The sequence below is a fragment of the Synchiropus splendidus genome, chromosome 8 (genome assembly GCF_027744825.2).
Source record: "Synchiropus splendidus isolate RoL2022-P1 chromosome 8, RoL_Sspl_1.0, whole genome shotgun sequence".
In the NCBI taxonomy this organism is placed as follows: Eukaryota; Metazoa; Chordata; class Actinopteri; order Syngnathiformes; family Callionymidae; genus Synchiropus; species Synchiropus splendidus.
This window is the reverse complement of record NC_071341.1, coordinates 19,993,305-20,015,094: the sequence shown is the minus strand read 5'-3', so window position 1 is coordinate 20,015,094 and position 21,790 is coordinate 19,993,305. Positions and strand designations below refer to the sequence as shown.

The following is a 21,790-nucleotide window of genomic DNA, read 5'->3' as shown; positions in this document are numbered from 1 at the left end:
GCCTCAGATAAGTGCTGCAGTGTGCAGCCGTGCATTCCACATGCTGCCCTCTGATTCACGTGTGACAGGAATTTCGCACAAACGGCAAAACCAATGACACGGTGACACAAGTTAGCACACGCTCTCTCGGCAACAGGTGTGTAGCAACCACCTACAAAGGAGCTGAGATATGTTTTAGTTTGAAATATTTAACCTGATTAGGACGACAAGCTTATTGGGTCGGTCTTTTTTGTTGTGCCAGAAATCAGATAAGTGTTTGAAGATAAACGGAATATTTGGATTTGCATACGAAACAAAGATCAACGATAGCTTTTGAAAAACTTGCAATATTGATGAAACACCGCTACAACGATGAAACGTCCTTTAACTTCTCCCCACATTCTTAATGGATCAAGAAGGTCGTATCTAGCCCGAGTCTGTTCACATCAAAGGTGAATACAACAGTCATGCGTTTGTTATACCTTATATTGTTCAGGGCGAGTCCACGATGCCTGCGGAGAACAGAGCAAAAGGCAGAGCAAACCTTAGACAATGACGCTGACTCACATCAGACTGGAGCAAGTGTCAGAATTTCCCCACTTGACAACCGCGCCAAAAGTCCAAAGTGGCCAATTGTTTCCGCATTTAATAGCCAGGATTAACCAGAAGGTGTGAGAGTCAGGGGCATTACATCCCGAGCAGTCACACCTTCCAAATTACTCCAGCAGGTTGCTCAAATAAATGCTTGGTGAAAGCATTCTGTGCGCGTCAGCAATGCTCTTTACAGTGGCATCATTTCCAAGATGCTAGCACAAAAACAGCGTGTTAAATAAGTCAAGACAAAGTGTACAAAGAGTTGTGTCCCGTCATGTTTGACAGAAAAGTCTTTGGAAATGCACCAGGCAGCATGCAGTGCCGGATTAAATCACAATGACAGCAAGGAGCTCGACATGACTTTTGGAAGGCATGCGCTGTGGATTGGATGGCACCGAGGAGAGAAAGTGTGGCAAGAGTGAGATGCGATGGCATGAGGGCCCACACAGACGTGATCAACAGCCGTTTCATCAGGTGCAACAGCGAGAGAATGTCATGACAACAACTTCCCGCACTCTTTCTACAAACTGGTGTCTGAAAGAGAGTGTGTCGTCATGAAACTTGGTATTTACTCATTTGCAGGCCATTAAATCCCGTTCAACATGAGTGACTGAAGTGTTCTAATGCCATACTTAAAAAATAAAAGGCACCAGATTAAAAAAAAATGTCATTACCAAGTGTAATGACAACCCTAAACGGAAATAGGTTGCTGTAAGTGCATTGTGTCGTTCCTATTTCTACCACACACAAACATCCCACTGGTTCAAATTCGACAGGCAGTGAAACACTCTTGCATTAAACCCCACATCAGCCCAGCGCTTCCCTTCATCACCGCCTCAGTGCTCTGCGCCAAGTATCACTGTCACATCGCTGGCAGGTGTTTGATTAAAACAAAGGGACAATGAAGAGCAGCAGATGCAAACCTGCAAAACACAATTCGCCACATAACAATCACTTTCGCTAAGCAGAGCGTCACAACAATGTGCTGACAACAACATGTGGCTCATCACTTCCTGCTCTGTTGTTGTTGTTTTTTTATTCCAAAGAGAAATGTCAACTCTCAGTGGGAATTGTAATTGCCAATGTAAAAAAAAAAAGTCATTAACACAGACAACAAGCCACACAGCGTTCAAGCCTCGCCTGAACGCTGTTTACATTACTAGTAAATCCACTCCGCTGGTGAAGACGTCCAAACTTGCGAGTCTGTAAGACGAAATCATTACATCACGCAGCCCAGCTCATAGACATGCTGCTACAAATGAGTTGTTTCGCCTTATTCCTGCTGACAATACTACATTTCTCTCCTTCTTTCGCAATTTATTTGTACTTGTGAAATACTCGCTCCCAGTCTGAAACTACTCGGGGAGGTAATTGGAGCGCAAATATCAGAGGGCAGAAATTTGCTTTTTTTCAACTTAAGAATGTGTGTTACATTAATGTCTATACCCCAGCAAAAAAAAGTTGCCTTAAAACTAAAGCTCAAGGTTTAATACATTTTGCATTTTGCCTTCACTAGCTTTCAAAACATAACAGCAATAAATAAAAGGCAGTTTTTCCCCTTAATCTTCCGCAGCTGCACCTTCATTTCATGTCATCTCTTCATCTACTCTCTTAAATCTTTCGATTGACTTGACGCTTTCCAGTCAGATCTCACCAGCCAGTCTGGCCTTCCTACACACTCTGCCCTCCTTTTTATTGCCAAAAACAAGGATGTAGCTCTTTCTTTATTTACAGCCAGCTCTTAAAGCTTCTTTTAATCTGTCCTATGATCAGATTATAATGTCATCAAGCACTCACAGTCTGGCTGTGCCTTGTTTTCAAAGAAGGTCATCAAGCTTCCCTGACCGTCTCTGAGATTTCACGCTCGATTGCGAGCAGCTGAAGTTGACAAAGTACCAAGAGCTTGAATGCAGTTAAGTCACTGTACCTATGGAAGTGGCTGTCTGAGGCTGTTGTCTGCTGTCGACGGGCAAGTGGTGAGTTCAAGTCCTAATGCTTGTGTTCATGAGTGCGCCAGCTCTTCTGAATTCAGATTTTACATGAATTATTCAGGGTTATAGCTCTCCTGTTCTCGTTGTGACCATGTTCAAGTATGCATTGTTTAAGAGCAGTGTGGCTATCTTCATCCCATTTAATTTATTATGACAAGATTTGGCTTTAAAAAGAGGAAAAAAAACCAGAATCAGACTCAACACAAGGGACAGATCTACCTTTCCGATGTTCTCTTTCTCTCCCTAATGTCTGTCCTCATCTTCACATCCTTCCTCTTGTCTCACTGATGAGAATTCTTCTATAATCTCTTACGCATCACCTGTTTACATTCTTGCCGTGGCCTCACCCTAATGCACTGCTTTAACGTTATTCCTAAGTAATCCTTAACACAACCCTCCAGAAGCGAACCACTTGACGTACAGTGTTTCTCTGTGTTCCACCGATTTTGTGCAAGTAGCTATTAAGTGTGAACTTATCTCTGCTTCTGTTAACCTTTCGAGCTGAAGATCACAGCGCAATGAGAACAGTCAAACGACACCAATATTCTAGCACAAGTCAGCTTTTAATGCTTCATCGGTTCACTACATTACAGCAGCGCTTCCCCAATGTTCATCTCTTTATAAAACTTTCCATTTATTAATGCATCAAAGAGCTTTACTTTCAGGAACTGTCAGAAAGTCCTTAAAGGGGAGCGGTAGGCCAACTTTACTGATTCATATTCTTCAAATGGTGCAGTGTTTTCTGAAAATGAAATTTAGTCATAACTTTAAGACTTTTAGCCAACATCCTTGATGGAGTTGCTTTTTGCCTGTAATAAACTACCATGCTTGCAGCAAGAGGGGCGTGACAAATTGTTTCAGCAGTTTGCCCTAAATTTCCGATCATTAGTGTCAGCATAGTCCCCGCTGGCGTCCATGAAAATGGTGTTTCTCCTCCATAATTTTGCCGAATTTGATGAAAATACGCAGATTCTCATTCCTTCATGAGAATTGACTTTGCAATCGTGGACGTCATATTTGTTTTCAGGTGAAATCTGGCGCAACATTGATTGGTGGACCCGGGATGGAAGAGCGCTGTCATTGGTGGGATGTCTGACGCTGTTGACAGGAAGTAAATTAAGTTCAAAACTATGAACAATTGTTTACAAAACGTACCTTTTAATATGAGAAGCATTTTGGCATTTTATATGGCACCTTTGATGGTAATAACTATCGATGTGCAGGCATGGTCGATCGTCGGGTTGTTGTAATTTCTCCGATCACGATAATTATCACTAAACATTTTTCATTCTCCTCCATGTGTTGTACACTGCAGTCTCTCTTGAGACTGTTTTATGATGAAACGTATTGGTGGAGTTTGTCTCCAACATCACTATTTGTTTACATTTAAATATAATAGTGAACTGAGTGTAGAGATGAGAAACTCAATCTTTCATGTCTCTAGTAGAAGCCGCTGGTGTCTGACAGGCTTTATTTAGGGGTTAAATTGAGCCGTCTGTCTGCTGTATGTCATGTCTCTGAACAGTTGACTTGAACTATGGACCAGTCTGGACACGTTTCTTAGATGCTGTTGAAGAAATATTAGAAATCGTGAAGAAATGATCATTTAGTCATATTCTTTTCTCCAAATCATTATACAAACTGTCAGTCCTTTCTCTTGTGCTATGAAAAACCTTTTCACAATTCTCTCTCCTAAAATGGTTGTTTTTCATTGCCTTATTGAAGATTTCACTAATACTTTGACCAGTTTAGAATTTGTTGATGGTCCCGAACTGATGCCAGGTTGTAGCATTAGCGCTGCCTGTGAGAGTGTTTCCGCGATCAGTGAACCCTAATGGGGCCGCCGGCGCCAATACCAGAGCGGAGCTCCGTCCAATATCCAACTATTTTCACCACGGTGTTTGGCCGAGGCACCAGCGCAGCAGGAGACCTGCATGTGTTGATATGAACCAAGGCAGACGAGTGCCTCAGAGACTATGAGGACCACTCCATCTCATAAAATAAACAGATCCAGAGACTCGGAGTCGACCAATGTCATTATCAAAGGTTACCTCTATTAAAAATACGTTTAAAACTACGATCGTGAACCAAAGTCCACTTCACTCTCCACAACTGTCACACGCCGGTGTCGGCTGTCAAATGTTGCCGAGCTGGAGAGTGTGGCGCGCCGTCAAGTGCAAGTCCAATGCAGCGAGTGAGTTGTGTGTTCATCGAATTTATCGTGAGATGCAGAATTCTAAGGTAAGGTAAGGTAACTTTATTGTCAAATATGCTACAGTATTCTTTCTCATCGTGGAGATTGTGCTAGGCGGGATACTGTGCACGATGAGTTATCGGCCATCCCTAGTCGATGGACAATGGGACGACCCACGTCTCAAAAGCAACACAGACAAACCTCATGATCAGAGACAGCAAAAGCAAAGCAACACCAGCCAGACAGACCTGCAAAGTAATTTCTCGACATCAGCGACAGAGACGCTCATCTGAAATCGAGTCACGACAACCGACCTTCCAGTTAAACAATAACAGCCACAGACCAAGGTGAAACTGAGTGACTCATCATTTGAATAACTGTACTTTTTGCATCATTTGCAACACCCCGAAATGAATCTCTAAAAGCCCTGCGTGTGTGTTGTTTCATTGGACATCAGAGATGAAACAGCTGCCATGATGATAACGGCGAACAGACAGAGAGACATCAGATGAACGATGGATGAAGTTGACGAAACAATTAGCAGCCGTTCTCTCCTCCACAGCTCAACATCAAACTGCTGATCATCGGAAACTTCTATTTTTAGCGGCAAATAATCCCAGATCAGGCTGCTAATCATTTCGACGGAGACAGATGTGGCGCCATACGAGAGTCAGGTGCAAAACAAACTGTCACCAAAGAGCAGATGTGTCCTTTGACAGCCGGCAGTGGAGCCTCTCCGCAGAACTGCACAAAATGGGAGTCGGCGAGTAATTTCTGTTAATCGCAAAATGGCTGTGTGAAGTTAATTCACATGCCTCGGGGAATCAATCACAATATGGCTTGCTGGAAAGTGAGCTTCTTGACATACGTGTGATGAAGAGCTCTGAGGATTCCTCCCCTCTCCATGAATCCCTGAGATGGTCTGGGGGCGTCCTCCGCTAAATAAACACCTCCTCAGATGTGACATTTCCAATACTGGATGATGTAGAGGTATAAGCCGCTGCTTCCAGCTGTGCGTGCGTGTGCGCCGTCGCTGTTGGCGGCGTGTGAGTTTTCAAAGAGGATGTAAGGAACGATGCGGCGCATCTTATGCTGCAAGTGTGTTTTGCACTCGAAGTAATGTTCCATTCAAAATCTGTTTAGCATTATCACACACTCCCGCCGCGACGACGCAAATGTTTCACAATTCAGATTTTTAAGTTTCAATGAAGCGCCCTCAGGGAGTGTTTGATAATTCAATAGCAGGCTTCAAGAAGAGCATCACTTCTTTGTAGTTGGAAGGAGACAGGAAAGATGACCACAGAGAGGATGATTTTGGAACCTCATGCTGCCACTTTAGATGAAACAGAAACTATGCTTTTCTATGTTAAATAACAAACTGATCTCAGAAGAAAAGCCCTCCACACCAAAAGATCAGTGAACATGCGACACATGCAGCCGATGGATGGTTTTGGTGAGCGCTGATGAAATCATGCCACAGGGGGTTTTAAAACAAACCACTAAAATTGGAATTCTTTTTCAGTGGCATACTTTCTGCCAATGCTCTGTGCCACATTGATTTCATACCTGGTAGATCCTGTTAAGGGGTGCCTGTAGGAAGAAAAATGTAGGGCATGTAATGGACTGGTTCCAGAATTCCTCCATAAACTATTGACGAACATCCATGAACAGTCTCGCGCTCAGAGTCCTCCAACCAAACAAGATGACGACAAGAATTTTGAAGACCATGTGGGCAGGGCATGTGCGGGAATACCAATCCGGTATTCAATGCTTTTGATGGGATTGAATAGTAGGATTATTGGAGGGGAGTACCACAGAAACACAAAAATAGTTTGCAAGTTATAGAGCTGCACAATACCGCCTTGAACGTGTCGTAATCTTCACTTTTAATCTGGCAGTACTTGTATGATTCAAAGACAGTGATAAATGATTAATTCTGCGAAGCATTAGACGACAAATCAGAGGTGATAAACCGGATATTCTAGTTTAAGATGCTCTGGTCTCGATGCAAACAGGACGCACAGGTTTTTAGTTTTAAATTTGTATGTGCCTTTTGATGCAGGAGCAATTCAATACATTTGAGATAGGGCCCTATGATTTGCCATGATCAAGAACCATTGACGGAATCACGAAAATGGCAGCATTTACCGAACATTTCACATGGACGTGTGTTTAAGGAAAATTGTGAGGGAACTACTCTGGAAGGCACAGCTTGCCCACTGCACAGACAGGGTACATTGAGCTCCATCCTTCTGCAGGAGAGCTGCGAAACATGCACATAAAAATGCACATCTGGTCTGCAAGGGCCGGGAGACCGGCTTATGACCGACACATATATGTGAGAGCCTGTAACTAATTCTTGTGAGGGATTTTAAACAATATAGTAAACAATGCTCCAGGAAAAAACTCTCCGACCCTGCCTTTACATATTGTCATAACATACTGATGGTTTTAAGCCTTATGTGTCCAAAAGACACACCCTTTGTCGCCTGTCTAACTCCCCTGCAGCAACATCAGTGCCAGCCAGCAGCAAACTGCATCCGCACTGAAGCAAAGGAAAGCCAGATTCACTGTGGCTCACAATATGACTCAATTCAAAAATCGCGTGGTTTTTCATTTCATCTGTAATTATCCAATTTTGGATAATTTCACTTTGTATTAAAAATGCCAAAAACCCTAGAACCCTGAATGTTTGTTTTATCGTCACATTTTTGATCGGTGCTCATACATTTTCTGAAGCGGCAGAACATAAAAGGTTAAGCCCCTGTTGTTGTCTATTTGGGATATTCCCAAATAAAGGCTGAAGGTGTTAAATGCATGAGACGTGCCTTGACATTTGAGGAGTTTGTGTGTGTTTATTTAGCCTTTGACAGGCGCTAGATGAATTAAAAATAAAGAGCTTCTGTGAGGTAAGGCATGTAATGGCAGGCATGAATAATTGAGCAAGTTTCTAACATAAGCACGCACCGTTGATGTAACTCACTAATGATAGAGTTGTCACTTTGGTTCCATTCTGACTTTGTACAGACGCTCTCAGATCAGCCTCAGCCAATATCAGTATTGTGCAGCTCTAGCACTGAGAAGTCTTTTAGAATCGCCATCATGAGCACAGTAATGGTAATGATCGATGACAATGTGCGTCAACACTTGATGAAGCAAGTGTTCGGACTGAGAAACACATAAAAAGCAAAGTGTATCTGAAAGCTTGTTACGATGTCCTGAAGTGAATCAGCAGCTGATTCTTTTCCAAGAAACTACATTGGTTCTAATGTGCCGTGGACTACAGGTAAAAAGTCTCTAGATACTGTATGACAGTGTGATCTATACGCACATGTACCTGCTGCTTTGCTAATAGTAAAGACTTCTGTCACAACCGTCTGCTTCACCTGATCTCCCTCGACAAAGGCCCGCCCTCCGTAGCTCCAGCTGATTGTGGGAGTAGGATCTCCTGAAGCTTCACAAGTCAGCGTGACTTGCTCCTCCATCTCTGAAGTGCTTTGGTTTACTATGTATGTGATCTTCGGTTTGGCTGTGAAAGACATCAGAGAGACAAAGTCAAGACAGCTTGAAGGTTTAAAATATGGTACATTGAAAAAAAACATCTAGTGGATTTGGGCTCTGTTCAAAGGGAGAAAGTAGCTCAGCAGCTTTGGACTCTGTGGGTGTGAGATATTTATGTGGAGAAAAAAAAGCTTCCACAAACACAGACGATGAAAACCTTATTTGTCTGATCTTCCACAGCCGTGTAGCTACTAATCCTGATATTTGCTAACAGTATTTTGGGCTCTTGCTGCATATAAATGGTTGAAAAGTCATTAGCTCTCTCTCACTTTGTTTCATAGCCACATGTCACTGTGTGACCTCAAGTCTATCTTGATCATCCTGCTTAGTCACACCTTCAGGTCCTCCTTTAGTTCACTTATGAACCTCATTGGTTGCTTTCCTCTCCTCATTTGACCTGGTACCTTCATCTTCAACATTCTTCTTCCAACTCTTTCCCATGTGTCCAGACCACCTTGACTAATTTTGTCCCAAAACTTCCTCACACAAGCTACTGTCACTCAGCAGCTGTTCTTTCCTTTCACTCTCGCTGCTCCTCTTCTGTCACAGATCGACCCGCACCACCCTGCCTGCACTCTCTGACTCACCTTCCTCCATCCCTCACTCTGAATGACAGATCTGAAACACCTGCACTCGTCCTCCCTCTCATTCACACTCATGCCGTCTGTCTTGCCTATTCTGTCCAGCTCATTCTACCACCTCTTACTCTCACCACAAGCTTCAACAATTGCAAAACAACTTTTCCTCGACAGATATATGAGATAAGACCAATAGATTGGTCCAATCTCACGATTGGTTTGATGGCGACCAAATGCTCTCTGGCTAAACTAGTGGGCAAAACCCACCTCTACTGCTGTTGGAACATGTTATTACCCACCATTACGCTCATGGATTCACAGGCCAAATGGGCATTGCTCACGCTAACTGTGCCACTTGTTGCCATCAGATCGAAATCGAAGCAAGTTGCTCAGTTTGGGGTTTTTCACCGTCGCTCAAGCACTGGAAAAGTCTGGAAGTCTCGTCTTCTCACGGTCTTTGAAGAGCTTTCTGAAGGCTTTGAAACAGCTTAATGACAATCTCAAGGCACCGAAGGACACTCCTTCAATTTGTCAAGTGCTGATGTCACAGAGTGACACTGAGAAAAACAGATGATACAGTCACCGATCATGAGTCGGAGCCAACTACTTTTCTCAGTGTGTCACGGTACCTTGGATAAAATTTACACATTGGGTAAAATTCCAGAGTCTAAGAAGCAAATGGAAGATAAAAGAATTTCAATCTAAACTTATGGTGTCTTCAAATGTCATTTAGTGTGACACAACCCACTACTACTACAAACAACTATGAAGTCAGCAAAGTAAAGTTAGTAAATAATAAGTAACAAGAGAACTACGATCAACCTTTGCCCATCATTTTTGCAGAAAATACAGCCTCACCATCACTGTCTCCTTAATAGAGTAAATAAGCAAGGCGCAGATGATTTATTTTATGAATAACCATTTTATCGTTGAGCCACCGTTCCGTAGAATGAGAACTTTCAAGACAAACCTCAACACCAGTTGAGATACCACTGCAGAGAACCGACAGGATTGATGCTAAGATTCCAATTAAGTCTACATCAAAAACTGAGAGCGAGTATGAAAGAAAAAAAAAACTGACTTCAAAGATTTCTGTTGAGCTTGTCTTACTTGGCCGACTCTTTAAATCTTTAAGCTTTTTTGAATTACTCCCCAGACTGAAGGAAAAACTGCATTTTCTTGTCTGTTTTCCTACATTCGGAAACCTCTGTCACTTTGTTTCATGAATCCACGGTAAAAAAAAAAAAGCTGTGTTCTCACCGAATACTCGCAGACTGAGCTCCTTTTCACTCTCCCCTGCCTTGTTCTTGGCGATGCAGGTGTATTCTCCTTCATCAAGCTTGGTGACGTCCATGAGTGACATCTCGGAGCCGTCGTCGTTAAAACTGTACTTCTCTCCGGCTTCCAGAACAACCTGGTTCCTGAGTAGTGAAGCGTTGAGCAGCAAATTAGTCAAAGTAACTCAATCAGTCACTTGCAAAATACGCAACATTCAAAGTGTTTTTTTTTAATGACTGGGACTCACTAAATCATGAAAAATGATCTGAAGTGTTGACAATGAAAGAAGAGAATCTAATCATACACTGCTTCTTCAATTCACTTTCTCAAAGGAATTAAATTATATTGGTCTACTTTCCAAAAACACTTACTCAGCAGTCTATCTCTGCAAGATTTAATACATCAGGAAAGGAGCCTTTATTCCAAGTTTTCATGGCGAACAAAAGCTGTCTAGGAAACCGGAGCAACAGGGACACTTCAACAAAGCGGGGGGGTATCAATGGCTCTATTCACAAGGGCAAGAACAATGTTGCTTTTGATGACAACGGTCTTCAGGTTTCACTGTTGCGAGCACTTTGATAGCCAGTGATTAAGCATCCTTTTCCAATGAATAAACTAGTAACTAGAGTGACCCTGGCATGTCCAAGGGCTACAGTTGACCACTTTTAGAGCGTCTGGCTCTCTTCAGTTTTTTAATCTTCCCAACCTGAATTAGTTCAGATTCATATGATATTGTGTCACATGTACAGGGGTTGGACAAAATCATAGAAACACCTTCAAGCTAAAAAAAAGCCTGAAGGTGTTTCCATGTCCAACCCCTGTATGCCTTAATATAAGTGAATTTCACAATTTCAACTTCATGCTGGTAAAAAGAGCTCTTGTTTTGTCCATTTGAAGTTGTTAGCTTCTCCCCCAAGGAATCGCCATCCCACCCTGAGTCAAACCCCACCTGTTCCTGGTGACCACCTTTTTCGAACCACTTTTTCAAAACAAGAAAAGCGTGTACTTTCTTTCTCAGTCTTTGTAACCACTTTGATGCAGTCCTCTGGTCAGGTACAGATTATTTGGTGCCCTCACATATACAGTATTTGTCGAAATGACGACTTGACTTTTGAGTTTGTTTTAAATATACTTATTTCTCTGAACAGTCAGTTCAACAACGTTTGTGCCTGACATTTCATTCTCTGTGGCTCTAAATTGTGTTGGCAATATATGCATTTCCGGTGTTCAAATACAACGGGAGTCTGAAAAATTTGGTCCTACCTTGTCCAGGTCACCATGGGTTCAGGGTAGCCATCAACAGCACAGGTCAACATGGCTGGCTGCCCTATGTCTGCCGTGGCATTAACCTCTGTCTGCCATATTCTGATGGTGGGGAGCACTGAGATGGAGACACAATGAATAGGAAAAAATGAAAAGACATCATATACCCAGTAGACGCCGATTGTAAATTGCAGCAAGGCTGAACGCTGAATGCTTATTTTCTGGAAGACTCAGGCGTTCAGAATCAAAACTGCAGGGAACAGACTTCATTAGCATTAAGCATCTGATTCATAGTTGCTCAGGGCAACAGTTTTCAAAAAGAACCAGCCTTATCAACTTTATAGATCTGTAGCCCACTAAAGTGTGGTTGGAATTCTGCTGCACAAACGAGACAGGTGGAAACACAGACGTGAAAACTCACCGTTTACAACAACCTTGATCATCCGCAGATCGATTTCGCCACGGGTCATGAGTCGGACCTCACAGGTGTAGAAGCCTTCATCTGTCTTCTTTATACCTCGAATCTGAAGGTGATTGTTGGCGAGTATCTTGAAGCGAACTGTGGAAAAAAAAGAAATCCCCACCTATTCTTTATTTGTCTAATGCAGATGAACCTGCCGCAGCCAAAAAAAAAGCTGTTTTGCTGTCAAGCTTGGATCAATTATGCAGAAAGAAATCAATAAGAATATCTCAAATTGCAGTCAAGATCTCAACGCTGATAAGATCTTGCGGTTGAAATTATTCATTGGCTCCACGTCTCAGGAATATTCAATATTCATCTGTCGGTGGACTTTTCCGTCTTCATATCTGTGAACCCTGACACCCTCTCACTTCAGTCATCGCCACAAAGGGTGCTTCAGAAGTTCACCACGTTTTTGACGGTGCGGAGCACAACATTTTAATCATCCAGTCATTCATTACACAGTTCCGTCACACACACACATATGCCTGTGCTATTAAGCTCATGCAACAGTTCAGTACACTTTAATATTGCTCTGTGTCTTGGGTAAACAAGTCGAATGAATTCCAGAGCCCTAAAATATTGTTCCCTTGTATGACAGTGCACGCAGAAGTGAGGAGACAATGGAAGACAAGCATATTCAGTTGCAAATGAAATCATGAGCGTGGTTGGATTGCATCGTCCATTTCAGTTTCTCCAAACGTGGATGGTGTTCCTTTTGTATTCACGTCAGTGTTATTCAGACATGGACACAAAAGTGTGTGTGGTTCAGGTCTCATGAAGTTAGAGACCTATGAAAACGTGCCTCAGGGCTTGGACTTTTTCTGTTATTTCGGTTGATATTTTGGGTCCGCGGTGCTTCACGTGAAAGATTAAATAAACCCATCCATGCATTTTTCAGTCGGATATGGATTTCTGAAATCTCCCTGCTGAGGAGCTTCGGCTGAGCCGTTCAGATTTTGTCCGGTTCGTCTGGTTTTGACATCACAATAGCCCGACTCAACCGCTGAAGAATACGTGACAAGATGATCAAGTCGTTTTATTGAAGTGGTATTTTACGTCCCAACTGAATCACAACTGCATTTTGGTATTTAGTCACTTCACACCGTGCGATGACAGCAGAAGACAGCAGGAACTGTGGTGAACTCGTGTGAAACGATAAGCGTCTACTGAGTTAAACTTTACTCAGTATTTTAATAAATTAAATGTCACTCCACTGGGATCTGAAACCAATTCGAAAGCCCCTGAAATTGGAATCATATGGCGTCTTCCCCACTGTGGGACTAATAAAGGCCATCTAATCTAATCTAATCTACGCATCATACAAGTCAAGGACGTAAAGAAATCTCACCGTCTTTTTCCATCTGTATTGTGGCTCCTTTATACTTCCAGATTACCGTCGGTGGAGGCGAGCTGATGACGTCACAGATGATGTTGGCGTTGTCTCCTTCCGTAAACTCTTGAGGCGATGGCGCGTTAGTGAAAGTGATTTTTTCTGGAACGCAATAAAAAAAAAAACAATTAGCAGGTTAATAATTCAACACTGACATCAGCACCTTAGTATCTTGCTAAATGTTTACGATGATCCGAGAGGAAAATCTGATTTCCACCGGAGGGCACAGAACTCGGAAACAGCTTAAATAAATCAGCCTTTCGAAAACCAAAATGACAGCATGAATATTTTAAGCGCCACATTCTTAAGTTGGCAGTGTGACTCAGGCTTTGTGAAATCTTAATCGCAAGCGGGCCGCAGAAAGCCTTCACATCAACTAGAAATGCAAGTCAGTGTGATGCTGTGCCTCCTTATCGAGAGTGTGTTTCGACTGTATTAGTGAGATACACTCAGGAGTGTTTAAAGAGATTGCCTGAAATCATAAAGAGCAAGATGAGACAGTCCTGGAAACGCCTAGCTTCAGCAGTGCTGTGTTTAAGGTGCCCAATAGGGGAAGCTGTAAGGCTCATCTTGATTGTGATGGTGATCGACAGACTGCTGAATGAGATTGGACAGGAGACTCTAGGGTCTCTGATTTTCGTAAATAACATTGTGATCTAGGGTGAAAGTAGAGAACAAGTTGAGACAGCCCTGATAGGTTGATGTATTCACGAGAGCAATGGCGAAGAAATGGAAAACATGAATAAATAACAAGAGGACGGGATCAAAGTGTGCGGTTGCAGGTTAAGAAGCAATGGCAACATTTGGCATCAATTGTGAATAGAAGCAACACAAGCCTCTGCTATTTCATTGAACTGCGACTATATAATGATGAAAAAAACACTGACTGCTTTTTTAATTATCTTTTTAAAAGCCCAGATCCTGCATTTCCAACGTCCCTGACTCGTGCCTCATCATTAAATTGACAGCGTGTGAATAGATTTTTTCTGAATTTCCAATTTCTTTCTGAACCCTTTAACACAAGAAACTCTCCATAATAATTTAGTAGCTACCGAGACTGATTGAGTCTCTGATTTAATCGAGCGAGACACTCGAGTGTTCAGAATCTTCAAGCTCTGTACCTCAGTCATGGCGAAAAAGAAGGATCAAAAAATACACTGCTCACTGAATGAATGACACTGTTGGTTTGTACCCTTATTTTGAAAGAAGAAAGGTGCTGATGTAGAGGAGGAAATCGTGGCCTGGTCGGCAGACAGGGAAGTTTGCTCAGTCTGTGCGTGAGCTTCTGCCTGCAGGCTCACACACGCACACACACGCGTCCGAATTGATGCGTGCCCCTGACCAATTGTGAAAAAAAGTAGGCGGGAAGGTGAAGCCTGCAATTTTCTACCATAAATAATCTGAAATTTCTGTTAGAAAGTGTTCAACGTAATTTTAAAAGTCCCTGCCATAAAAACATTGCAGCCCTTACAGAAACATACTACTGCAGTCATGTTAAAAACCGCTTCTGTTGCAAGAATATATTTCGTACATTGCCTAAAAACAAATTCTGTAAAACTGTTCACTTCAGGCCAAACAAAAAAAAGAAATCACTGATGTCGCCATTTCTGAGACAAAACTTCTGAAAATTGGACACTGTATTTTTTTCATGGACTGCTGATGTTTGAGATTTACAGAAAACAGAAGCCATTACTCACGAGAACAGCACAACAGACAGGATCATTACACAGCTCTCTAATGGTCTTCCGACCGTTTACTGGACTGATAAAAAAATCCATCTCCACTTGAAAACAGAGCAACGTGTCGCCCTTGAGCGGTCAATAATACGCTCCAAATTCAATAAACTGGACTTTTCTACACGGTGAATTTACACAACTCAATACTGTAGACACAAAAGGAAATACTCACGGAATATTTTCACGTTGACAGTTGCTTCGGCTTGTTGGTCTCCCATGGATGCGACGCACTTGTACGTTCCTGCATTTTCACTCACAGCTTTGTACAGTGTGAGGGTGGACGATGACTCATCGTTGCGGGTTACTGTTATGTCTGGTCTGTTGGGCTCTATCCTGTCCCCACTTGGTCCATACCAATCGATGAATTTGGCAGCACCTACAACTGCAAGCAATGAAGAGAAAAGTGCCCACAAAGGAGGACGGAAGGTTATTTTTATTTGTACAGACACTGCGCTGTTGGTCGAGCCAAATACTTGATTTTTTAATACTTAATCTCACTGGATCATTTTAATATTTTTGTTGCTAACAATCCTCAATTTGAACCAAACAGGAGGCGCCTGAATGCGACAGCTATGCTGCCTTTCACAAGCTGTGGCTACCTATCTTCAGTACATCTTGTTTTGAAATGCAACCTTAATCTGAGTCCATTCTGAAGGGACGCAAACGCGAAGAAGAATAATTAGATGTCACTCACCTGCAGCAGAGTGAAAAATATTTTACACACACTGCAAATATCAATAAGATAAGTGGAAATGGATGCATTTCTCAGTTGCTTCATGTCTCCTGCTCTGTTAGTGGGGGGTGGGGGCGCTAATCTGAGGGGAGGTGGTTGAAGGTAGCAGCAGGTGGAGAACTGGAGACAGCCAGATGAGAGTGGACACTTGAGAGTTCCTGTTCGCTGCCTACAAGGCAGGAGTAATGTTGATTTACATACCGGTTGATGCTTTTCTTGCATGTAAACTTGTAGTTTTCTGGCACTCGAGTGTGATGACTGTCACTGTCTGATATGTTAACCCAAGATTTCAAGAAATGTATGGTTCATGAAATGACGACACACATTTTTCTGATAAATTAAATGAATAAACTACAGAACAAACTGTGTCCAACGATTATGTGACAAAAACAAAGTACATCTAACATATTTAGCTTCATCCATTTGCGGTTACAAGGGGAAAAAAGATTTAGATCAAGTAATGTACCGTAATTTCCAGACTATAAGTCGCTACCTTTTCTTGCAATCTGAACCCTGCGGCTTGCACGGCGACACAGCTACTGTACGGATATTTACAGGCTAAAGAGCGTCATTCTGTCAAAATATTTAGTCGTGTCACATCAAACTGATGAAATCACAGGCGTTTTATTGACCTTAAAGCGCTGAAAATGTGCTGTTTTCGCCCGTGTGTCTGCAGCTCCGCCCACAGAGCTGATGTCCTTGAAGACCAGAGACGTGACACAGCAGCTAAGACCGGCTGTGGTGTCGGAACGTGGGACAAGCAGACAAGTTCAGAATATTGCCCAGATTGTTTCATGAGTCAGTCTCCACGCTGGACCCTGTTTTTCAAAACGAGTTTAGAAGTGCATTTTTAAGCCAGGTGCATTACTGACCTTTCTACAGTGCAGACAGCACCAATGCACCCGCTGCGGCTTATGTATGAACAAATCCATTTGTTCATACATAAGCCGCATTGTCCTGTTCAGTCACTGTTGTCTGATCCTAACACGTTCCTCTGATTCCCGTTTAGTCTCCCATACAAACATATTTTAACCATCCTCACGTCTGTAGCAGAGCTCATTCCCACTTGAAACGGTAGTGATAAATGACAGAAGAGATCATGTGAATAACCTTTTTCTTCACAGTCTGCAGCAACCTTCAGACTTGCACCTTCAGTTCAAAAGCCTATATTCAATACAGTACCGACTGTATAAGACTGTATCATCATGCTCCTTCAGCACATCACTTCTCTTCATTTCTCTATCTCGTTCACAGACATCACGACTCAGCTAATACCCAGTGGAATGCTTGTAAGGGAAAAATCCAAAAATAGCCCGATACTGACTCTATCCTGGAACTGATTTATATAGTGTTAGAGTGTGCTTACTAACTGAAATGGACGCTTCATACCATTCTGTGGGCAAGGAGGAATTCATTTGCTTACCTTCGCACATGAAGAATTTCGAGTCGCCCAAACTGATTTCACCATGACTGGGCATGATCTGCACTTCAAGTGAAACTGGAAAAGACAAGAGAAAAGCATTGTCATACTTTGTCCCTAGAGATCACTTCTTTCCAATAAACCGATTGAAACCATCACAATTTGTGTGGGCGCCTTTGTTTCCAAGCAATATTGGCTGTCTTTTGTGAGTCAGGCTTCACAGTAGGGGGTTGTCTTCAACACGGCTGTCTTGTCACCGGCCCTTCTGTTTCTTTGTTTTTTTAAGGACATTTCAAGGCTGCATAAAAAAAGGACCATTTATGACTACGTCCCTTATTTTTTTTTTTGCTGATTGATTTGTCCTGTTGACGTCTGGACCCAGAGTGTCAGCAGAGCATCACTACCCGTCTCAAACCTTTGCACTGGAATACTGACTCAGAGTGGATGTTTGCTATCTTAAGGGCTTGTCTTTGTAATAAAGGAACAATGGGGTGTGTAATTGCAAAAATGTTGCAAAGAAGAAAAGTGCTTTGTCAGGCGCCCTCTAATTTCTCCTGGCTGTAACCTATGGCCAACTCTGGCTCACGAACAGCAGGACGACTTAATTGATTAAGTATCACAAAGCAGATAATGGCATCCACGTTAATAATCTGGAGCAGGGGTCGTCTTCTGTGTGGAGCCAGCGCTTCTCCTGATAGAAAGGCAATGCTCTTAAAGCAAGAGGGCTTTGTTGTTGCACCAAAACGTCAAAGAACACAATTTCTTCAAAGTCTCGTCGCAACTAAAGACTTCCTGGATTCCACAGAAATGACATCATTTTTTCTTGATTCTATTGAAACCAGTGCAGGAGTTATTTGCTCACACATAGATCAGATGCAGATGACCACAGTACCACCTGAGAAAACGGGGTTTTCTCGACACAGACGAGAGTGCTGAAGTTTAAGGGGAAGTCTCTGGATGACAACTATAGATAACATGTATGACGATAACGTAGCCAGCAATTATGAACCTCTCACAGTGAACTTAATATAATGTTTTATTTCTTCTACTTCCAAAACAGGGAGCGCCATCGGATCCTCCTTATTCCTACGGAAGAAGAAATCCTCAAAAACATGCTGTAAGTTCATCTCCTTTGTTCCATCAAATTGCCAGACTGATTCCTTGCATTGTTCAGTTTCCTATGCATCTAATATATACAGTAGCAAAACAGCCAACAGAAACTGAGATCAAGCAGTCAAAGGTGTAGAGAGTGAACTTAACTGAATCATAAACTGCATCAGTGTGCATGGAAATACTCGTGACATTGCAAGAACATTGGTCTAATAATGGACCCAAACCATTTGCTTAGGGTGGAACTGGAAGTGATTCACCTTGGCACTTGCACCGCACTACTGTGTAAGCCAGTTCTGATCAGCCTATTGTTGCCGTTTGTCAGTGGACAGGAGTCACCCAGGGCACAATGCCTGGCATCACTTCACGCAATGACTTGCACTGTGTGAACTGCTGGGTGAAGTGGTTGGTTAGCTTCTCCAATAAACAGCTAAGACATTTTAAGCACAAAACCTGGAGAGCAAACAGTGAGGCCCTTCATTTTAATTCTGCTTTTGATACTTGCCTACGTGAAATAACACATGCTGGGATCATGTAACTAATGGATGGAGCACAAGATTTTTTTTTCAGATATTACTTTCAACAGCATCCACAACTATTATGGCAGTTGGACCACCTCACTACATGGCTGTTGAGGATTGTTACACAGGGCAGCGGGAGCAGGGGTCAGACAAGGGATTATAGGACTATGACATCTACTATACTATTTCAATCACTTTGCAAATGTGCACGTGACCTCCTGAGTATCGGCCTGTGCTTGTAGCATTGCTTTAAACGCATTAAATCCTTTACACACTGTTCATGTTTAAATATAACAACCAGATCATTTGGCTACTCCTATGCCAAACATTGTTGAATCCTTCAAGACTTCCATGCATTGTTGCCTCTTCCATGGCAGATGGGCCTGTCTGAGGCATGTAACGGTGAGCATCATAATCTGTCTTTGTTGAGTCACTCTGTTCCTGCAAACTGGTCTTTGGGAGTGAATAGAATTAAATTAAACATTGCAACGATGACAAATGTGTGCCACCGTCACTCCATTAGCACCTGTCTTTTATGGTGCGCACCATTTTGATGAGTCAAATGAGAGCAGGCCTGTGGATGCTTGTGTCAGCCAGACGTCCAGATTCCCATCCAAGACGACAAAATACTTCACATTCTACTTTACAAGGCTGAACCAACTGCATTGGGTCGTGTTAGGTATCAGACTTGTATGCTTTAATACATCTTTTGTATGAATAAAAATATTAGAATTTAATCAGAAATGTAAAAATCTTGCTCTCGGAAGCTGAAAAAAGTTGTTTAATCAGCACCTGTTTTTGCCCCGGTGAAACATCTCAAAGCTATTTATTTAACCTTTAGTCTGTTTATTTCAAGACTGACTTCTCTGAAATATCTGGATGCGACAGGGAGAGAGACGATGTCATTCAAGTCATCTGTTTGTGTTGCTCATAGCACCTAGTGGTTCTTCATTAGACTTCACAAACATGTTGCATCAAACCAACGTGCCTGACTAAACTAAACTGGCACATGTCGCACACCAGTGATGACTTTGCTGTAAAAAGTCAAGGCCGACTCTTTGCACTAAGAGCTCATGAATAATTACTTGGGAGGAAAGCAGCTGCTTACAGGGAGGAGGAAAGAATGGGTCACTGTTTGGGAGTCATGTCGACGAACTGGACAGGATGGAGAATTGTACATCCTCCCGAGTAGTGACTTCATGCCCTCCTTTGGTTGTCCTCCTCCTCTCGTTTTACCTGGATCTTCTCAATATGTCCACACCATCTGGTCACACCAACAAATTTCTCCAAACCTCTCAACATGTGCTGTCCTGACATTGTCACACACTCATTGCTAATCTTATCCCAAGCCCCTGTCTCTCAAGCTTCTATTCCAACTCATCGAAAGTCTGGGCAATGCTCAGGGTCTTCAAATTATCCCTTTAAAGTGGGAAGCCTTAAATTCCACCCCTGTAAGCTACTTGTGAGACACCTAGAAGTGATCGACCCAGCACACTGGCTAAAACAAACAGGAATGCTCCAGTATTGCCGAAGTAATGGTCCCGGTAAGCCCTCTCTGTTCATGTACTTCTGTGTCTCAAGGCCTGAAGAGATGCTCAGGGTCTTTTCACATTTTGCAGTTTAGTTAAAGATGTCAAAAACAGCTTATAAATAAAACAAAAAAAGTAAACCTTTGATGAAGCCATCATAGGACATTTAAAAATAGAATGAATAACACATTGTACAAGTTCTTTAATGTTGCATAAATGAATAATGTCCACTGTGTTTAAAGCTTTGTTACCAAAATTACTCTCAAGCCAGAGAGCTGCGCTTCTGTATGTACGTCAGTAATGGTTAACCCTTAATCAAAAAATAGATTAAAAAACAGAGACTGCTATTATTTGTCACAAACAGAGGCATGGCTGGAAACACTTTGCTGCCTAATTAGAACAAAGCCTCACTTGTTTTCATCCAAAGAATCTTGCAAGGGGGCAGTTAAGGGTTCCCATGGTTGACTAAGAAGTGTGACTAAATGGCTGTGGAATCCAGCTCTATATTGTGCAGGGATGTATCTGTGCCAGAATCTTTGGTAACATACGTACACACTTGAGATTAGAGGAAGTAATGGCATGCGCTGTTGACCAATGAGAAAGGTGGCCAATGGTTTTCTACAATACAGATAGCAACATATATTTTTTAAAAAGAAAGAAGCCCTTTTTGTTGCGTTTTGACAGACCAACATCACATGTTGAAATGACGGATGAATGAAGGATTTCACATTTGTCTCCCGAGTGTCTACTGGTGGGCTGGGAATCGGGCCCCAAATGTGAGTCACAAAGTCACGCTCAGATGGTCATAGACCTTTTCTGGGCAAAAGAAAAATGTGCACTTATAAACTGTAATTAAACTGTTGTATTGTGCTATTTGTGAGCATTTGTTCTTTGTTCTAAATATTCATTTAACTCATTTTGGTTTTAGTTTGGTTTTTCTTTCATGGTGAGCCCCAAAGCCAGAGCGATTGAGAACCATTGGTTTAGATTATTATAAGTGAGAAGTGCTTTCATTAATGTTCTGTTATGCTATTTGTTTTGGAAAGGCAGGACACATTAAAGGTTGTTATCTCTTTTTAATGCATGTAATTAATTATGAAAATATATTTCATAAACAGTGCTTAAAACTATTCCGGTCCTGGTACGTGACGCACCAATGATGCGGGATGGTTTATGAATTTTACATCAGTTCAGTGGTGGAATGCTGAGTGGGAAAATGTCCTGTCTTTGCACTGCAGTGGCGTCAGAGGCCAAGCTGAGCAGCAGTGAAGTCAAAATGCTGGAAAAGTATTGGGTGAACTTATGATGATTTTCAGTCTTTAAGCCTTTGCTGATCATTTTTCATCAAGCTTCCTCAGTTGGGACTTCCACCTTCCAGCTCCTCTTTGAAACGGCTTTCTTCCCGCCCACCCACTCTTTTACTAAACATCTGTTCCATTTGGAAAGTTGC

The 21,790-nt window shown here is 42.3% G+C and overlaps 2 protein-coding genes across 19 annotated transcripts in view; one reads left to right on the top strand and one right to left on the bottom strand.

Moving 5' to 3' along the window:
* The window catches only part of ncam1b (neural cell adhesion molecule 1b), a 64,424-nt gene that overhangs the window by 20,667 nt on the left and 21,967 nt on the right, over positions 1 to 21,790 (bottom strand). For 4 of the 10 annotated variants that reach the window (XM_053873466.1, XM_053873459.1, XM_053873461.1 and 1 more), the window contains exons 2-10: positions 17,184 to 17,258; positions 15,200 to 15,409; positions 13,250 to 13,393; positions 11,860 to 11,997; positions 11,439 to 11,556; positions 10,158 to 10,318; positions 8,145 to 8,287; positions 6,325 to 6,348; positions 462 to 491 (exon numbers count right to left, since the gene is read on the bottom strand). In XM_053873466.1, the coding sequence (XP_053729441.1) occupies positions 462 to 491; positions 6,325 to 6,348; positions 8,145 to 8,287; positions 10,158 to 10,318; positions 11,439 to 11,556; positions 11,860 to 11,997; positions 13,250 to 13,393; positions 15,200 to 15,409; positions 17,184 to 17,258 (1,043 nt within the window). The remainder of the gene's footprint in view (positions 1 to 461; positions 492 to 6,324; positions 6,349 to 8,144; positions 8,288 to 10,157; positions 10,319 to 11,438; positions 11,557 to 11,859; positions 11,998 to 13,249; positions 13,394 to 15,199; positions 15,410 to 17,183; positions 17,259 to 21,790) is intronic. The other 6 variants (XM_053873460.1, XM_053873464.1, XM_053873468.1 and 3 more) reach the window with 2 other exon arrangements.
* cadm1b (cell adhesion molecule 1b) overlaps positions 18,012 to 21,790 on the top strand; it is a 280,874-nt gene continuing 277,095 nt past the window's right edge. For all 9 annotated transcript variants that reach the window (XM_053873475.1, XM_053873482.1, XM_053873473.1 and 6 more), the window contains exons 1-2: positions 18,012 to 18,157; positions 18,241 to 18,297. The gene's annotated coding sequence lies outside the window, so the exon portion shown is untranslated. The remainder of the gene's footprint in view (positions 18,158 to 18,240; positions 18,298 to 21,790) is intronic.